This window comes from Piliocolobus tephrosceles, chromosome 20 (assembly GCF_002776525.5).
Source record: "Piliocolobus tephrosceles isolate RC106 chromosome 20, ASM277652v3, whole genome shotgun sequence".
Lineage (NCBI taxonomy): Eukaryota > Metazoa > Chordata > Mammalia > Primates > Cercopithecidae > Piliocolobus > Piliocolobus tephrosceles.
Genome location: NC_045453.1, coordinates 58204364 through 58210080, shown reverse-complemented (window position 1 = coordinate 58210080; position 5717 = coordinate 58204364). Strand labels below are relative to the sequence as shown.

Below are 5717 nucleotides of genomic sequence, written 5' to 3'. Positions count from 1 at the left end.
GGGCGCCTGTAGTCCCAGCTACTCGGGAGGCTGAGGCAGGAGAATGGCATGAACCCGGGAGGCGGAGCTTGCAGTGAGCTGAGATCCGGCCACTGCACTCCAGCCTGGGTGACAGAGCGAGACTCCGTCTCAAAAAAAAAACACACACACACACACACACAAATTAGCTGGGCGTGGTGGCACATGCCTGTAATCTCAGCTACTTGAGAGGCTGAGGCAGGAGAATCGCTTGAACCCGGGAGGCAGAGGTTGCGGTGAGCCGAGACGCGCTACTGCACTCCAGCCTGGGCAACAAGAGCGAAACTCCATCTCAAAACAAAAAACAAAACACCAAACCGATATCGTCATATCATAATAGTTATAAGCCCTTTGTGAAATTCTTGGTTGCATTTTGTCCTTATTGCTCGCCGACTTTGTTTTTCCCACTGGTTAGCTTTGCTGGTCCATTTGTCCCTGTGTTTTCCATTTGCATTCAGGCCTTTCTCTTTTGTTGATCTCTGTACTTGTGGAACTTTGATTACTTTAGCCTCTCTGAGCTTTGAAATATTTTCTTGCCCTCACATTGAAGTCACTTCAACTTTTCTTGTGAAAGCTTCCTATAGATTCTCTCAAGCCTTTCCTCTTTTCTTCCTTTACTCTCATCTTAGCACGTTGTAGTTTATAACCACCTGTTTCTGTCTCGATAGTAGCATCCCAGTCGTCAGTGGACCCCTCTCTCTATATATTTATATGTATGTATATACAATGGTTGACTTTATCTTCTGTATTTTATTATAAAATAAAAGGTACAGAAAGCTACCTAAAACAAACTATAGTGAACTATTAAGACAAATACCCTTGCCTCTGTATTTCCGTTGTGCTTTGTCCTGTAGCTGCTGGCCGCCTCACATCACAGATTGGTGTGGCTGCCTTTATTTTATTTATACACACCAAAACCAAAGATGGTCAATATGCCTTTCTTTTATTTGTTTTTGTTTTTTGAGATGGGGTCTCACTCTGTCAGCCAGGCTGGAGCACAGTGGCGCAGTCTTGGCTCACTTTAACTTCTGCCTCCTGGGTTCAAGTGATTCTCTTGTCTAAGCCTCCTGAGTAGCTGGGACTACAGGCACATGCCACAGCACCTGGCTAATTTTTGTATTTTTAGTAGAGACACGGGGTTTGCTATATTGGCCAGGCTGGTGTTGAACTCCAGACCTCAAGTGATCCACCTGTCTTGGTCTCCCAAAGTGCTGGGTTACAGCTGTGAGCCACTGCGCCTGGCCAATATGCCTTTCTTTTAAATTGCCAACTAGGGTGTGACAAGAAAGGCTTTGGCCTCTTTTGTTTGATCACGTTTCTTGAAGAAGCTTTTCATGAAAGATAGAGTGGTAGTTATTTATGATGTTTCAGAGACTTGTTTATTTTTTTAAAAATCCATACACAAGTTTTTTCAGGATCTTCTCATTCCTTTTTTGGTTATTTATTTTAAAAAGTAGTCTGCTACCTTACCTTACGGGGTGGAGACCCTGATGGATTCTGCATCGTTTTAGGATTTACCTCTGGTTCTTGCTACCATTCTCTTTTCTGTCATTATGGGGTTTGCCACGTTTTCTCTAATGTGCTATTCCTGTGTTTTGGTTTTGAGTTCTTGGTTGCATGTGACCAGACTGCCTGCTTCTGGAGACAGCACAGTGCTTGTCCTCTCTTCAGCTGCTGCTTCTGTGTCTCAGGAGGGCTGAGGGCTGCCCTCCCTCAGGAACCTCTGTGCTTCCTCAGGGTCTGCTCTTTGTTCTGTGCCTCTCCACATTGCCTCTGGGTGGTGGTGTTCCTTCCTGTGCTGCCTGCTTCTGGGCCAGTGATCCAGGTGTCTGGTTACCACCTGGGCACAGCTGCTTGGCTGCTGTGGGCACCTCAGCTTCCCATGTGTCCCCATTCTCAGGGATGTTGCCCCTCCCCCATCCTTGTCCCCTCTGGCTTCTGGGCCAGTGATCCAGGTGTCTGGTGACCACCCAGGCACAGCTGCTTGGCTGCTGTGGGCACCTCAGCTTCTCATGTCCTGTATGGAACTCACCCACCGGCCTTGCTCTCCACGTCTCGTAATCCTGTGTCCCCATTCTCGGGGATGCTGCCCCCCTCCTGCTGTCCTGTCCTCTGTTAGGGGTGAATCTTGAATCCATCTTATCTCTTACTCTCCCTCCCTCCCTTAGCCCAGTCGGGCTCTCACCCTCTGTGACCCACCCCCGAACTTCACCTACTTCATTGCACTTCGCATCCCACCTCGCCTTCATTTCTCAGTTGTCTGGAAATGCTCCAGGCCTCTGCTGCTTCTCACCTCATTCCCCAGAAATACAGTCAGTTTCTGTCTCTTACCACAGGTAACTGAGCTGCTGCTAGCCTCATAGCTCCTATCGGCCCCTCTGTGGGTTGGTTTTGCTCTTATCACAGTGGTCTGAAGTGCTTGGATAGTCTAGGACATACAGCCCCTCCCCAGACAGGGACTCCTTAGGGCATCTGTGCTCCCAGGCTGGCCTTGGCCCTTCTGAGGTGCTCAGGAAATGGGTATGTGTGAAGGGCAGTGTTGGCTTTAACACTAGTCATCACATGTAAGGTGATCTGAATAAGTCTAAGGAAAATTGCACTTATTTTTGGTGTATTTTCTTTCAGGGTTATTTTGGAGCTGTTGGAGCACTCCTTGAGCTGTTGAAGATCCCCTGATCGTTACCTGGGGAGGGGTTCCTGAAACCTTCCACCATGGGATCTGTGTGGACTTCCATTTCTTTAAGAGACTTACTCAATTTCATGACTGTGCACTACCTGAAACAAAGTGAGAAAGGATGCGTGTATTTTTCTAAGTCATCAAGATAAATCCTTAAGAATTCAGTCTAAACTAGCAAGGAAAGATATATTCAAAACAACAAGAAAGTGGCCTATGTCCAAGCAGTGTGAGGATTTGCTGTATATAAGTTGCCTGCTTTGTATTTTTGAAATCTCTGCATCGCTCACTGGAGATGCTTCAGAAGAGAGCTGCTCTGTGTTCAGTTGACTGTGGTTTTGTGTCCTGTTTGAACTTGCTGAATGTAAGGCAGGCTACGATTTGTTAAAATCTCATCACAATTTGTCAGTGTGGTCTTGGCAATCATCTGTGCATTACTCTGGTTTGCATTAAGCCTGTGTGTGAACTTAACTGTAAAACATGTTTTATTTCAAGGTTCTGCAAACTTAATTGGGCAGGTTAATTGTGTACCTGAAACTTAACAAGCAGTTTTTGGAAGGGCAGTTTTAGTTCCACGTTACTTTACACTAAATCCTGGGAATGAATGTCTGGAAAGACAAGACTTCTTTTCTTGGCAGAATTTCCTTGGGTAGTGGGAGGACTGTTCTGATGAAAGTGGGAACACTAGCAGAAGCAGCACAATCTGGAAGACTAATATGAGTCAGAAGGGCCACTAGAATCAACACCTCAGGGGATCAGGGAGAATCTGATTTTTCTTTCAGGCTAAGTAGAAAAGGAAGAACTGAGGTGTCTGTCAAAGAACTCATGGGGAGTTGGGGGTCCTTCAAGGCACTGTGGCACTGGGAGGTGAGGCTCAGAAGACTGCCTGAGTGCCAGGCTGCAGTTGCTCTTGGTAGGGGCTGAAGGTTTTCTTTCTGCTGTGCAGAATAATTTCAAAAGCCTTTCTCAAGGAGAGAATGCACCTTTCATATCTGAGGCCTTAAGTGGTGCCCATATTGCTGTTGAAGGCAAGGACGGGCCTGTACAAAGCAGCCTTGGACCAGGAAGGAAAACCCCAAGGCTCTGCAGCCTCCCCGCAGTTTAAGGCTGCGGTCAGGGAGGGATGGGCAGGGTGCCAGCCAGCCGCATGGGGGCAGCAGAGGCACCTGCACTCCAGCTGGGGCTAGGGGAACTGATGTGTGGGCTGTTCCACTAGGCATGGCCACCTCTGCACTTGGGCCTTGGTACTTAGGAAATACGGGTGCTGCTGCATTGGGACCTTGGGTGCAGAGCAGGATGGCTGCTGCATGGAGGGTAATTTTGTCCCCTGGACAGTGATTGGTGATCCTCCTCCCTGCTGCTGCTCTTTGCAGGCTCCTGGCCTATAACTACCTCTGATGCCCTAATCCTGAGTTCCTCTGCCCTCCTCTGCTCCCAGCAGCGCTCTTGGTGGTCTCACCCTCCTCCAGTACCCAGCCACCAAAGATGGCACCACCATCCTCCTGTTTGTACCACAGGGTGCTGCTCCCTGGGCCAATTTCTGTGAACTTGCTCACTTCCCATGGAGACCCAGGCTAGGGCCTGGCCCTCTGCGGCCCCTGGGCTGTGGTCCTGCTGCCTCTGCTGTGCTGTGTTCAGGAGGTTGTCCATTGCTCGACGTGGGGCATCATGCAGCCCTTGCTGTTTCCACAATTTTAACAGAGAAGGAAACTGAAACCCAGATGAGTAAGCCTGCCCAAGGCCACTCAACTGGAAAAGAGCAGAGCTGGACTCAAACCCAGGACTGTCTCTGGTGCCTGAGTTGGGAAGATGCTGTTGATGTCCCCTTCTGCCTCGCTTTGAGCTTCCTCCTCCATGGGCCCTCCCCATCCTCTAGAGAAACCAGTCCATTTCCTCATGTTCCACCTTGTGCTCAGCACACCCTGTCACTCCACAGCAGATTTTTTTGTTTTTTGAGATGGAGTCTCGCTCTGTCACCCAGGCTGGAGTGCAGTGGTGTGATCTCGGCTCACTGCAACCTCTGCCTTACTCCTGCCTCAGCATCCCCAGTAGCTGAGACTACAGGCATGCACCACCGTGCCCAGCTGATTTTTATATTTTTAGTAGAGATAGGGTTTCACCATGTTGGCCAGGCTGGCCTCGAACTCCAGACCTCAGGTGATCTGCCCGCCTTGACCTCCCACAGTGCTGGGAATACAGGTGTGAGCCCGTGCCCGGCCCACAGCAGGATTCTTGGTAGGCCACCAGTGAATCCCATGCATTTCACAGCCGTGTCTCAGTTCTTACTCAGTACGGCCCTCTTGCCTGTCCTGCCACCCAGGCTACTAATGTTCTGGCTCATTCTCTGCTAACAGTTAGCTGTGGCTGTCCTCAGCCGCAGTCCTGGGTCTCCCCAAGCAGTCATCAGCAGCACCATGACTGATTTCCAGGGAACACTTCAGCCGCCCCTTGCCTCTGAGCTCCAGCCCCAAGGCACTGCCTTCTCTCTACATTTGTAGATGTCTATGCAGCATTGTCCACATCCTTGTCCCAGCTTACTGTTGTCTCACCATCTCCAGGTTGTGAGGTGCCCATAAACTCTGCTGTTACCATTGCCACTTGCCTGTCTTCTCTCAGCAGCTGTCCCTTTCAGTCTGCCCTCCACTAGTGGCCGTGAAGGGGGCTGTGACCATGGTCCAGGTGAGAAAGGAAGGCCTGAACTAAGATGGGAGAAGTGGATGGCCAGAATGGAAAGATGCTTAGAGGGCTGGTGTTGGGAAGTAGTGACTGGATACAGGGGAGGGAGGGGAGATAGCAAGAGGGCACCTGGGCTCATTTGTGGACTACCTGATTTTGAGATTCCAGATAAGCACTGGGTATTTGGATTGGAGATACAGAGCTGAGGTGGGCAAAGCAAGGGGATTTCATGAGTTCTAAGGTAGGGTGAGAAAAATAATGGCGAGTTGAGCAGTGAACGAAGAAGCTGCAAAGAACATGACTGCTCAGGGAGAGACCGGCCAGGGGCCTGTGGCTCAGGGGACTGAGG

At 49.7% G+C, this 5717-nt stretch overlaps 1 protein-coding gene across 4 annotated transcripts in view; it reads left to right on the top strand.

The window, feature by feature from the left end:
* Nucleotides 1-3197, top strand: part of LOC111546481 (pantothenate kinase 2, mitochondrial) — a 17253-nt gene extending 14056 nt beyond the window's left edge. For all 4 annotated transcript variants that reach the window (XM_023217945.2, XM_023217944.2, XM_023217947.2 and 1 more), the window contains one exon: nt 2644-3197. In XM_023217945.2, the coding sequence (XP_023073713.1) occupies nt 2644-2694 (51 nt within the window). In that variant the 3' untranslated portion in view covers nt 2695-3197. The remainder of the gene's footprint in view (nt 1-2643) is intronic.
* The last annotated feature ends 2520 nt before the right edge of the window (nt 3198-5717 follow it).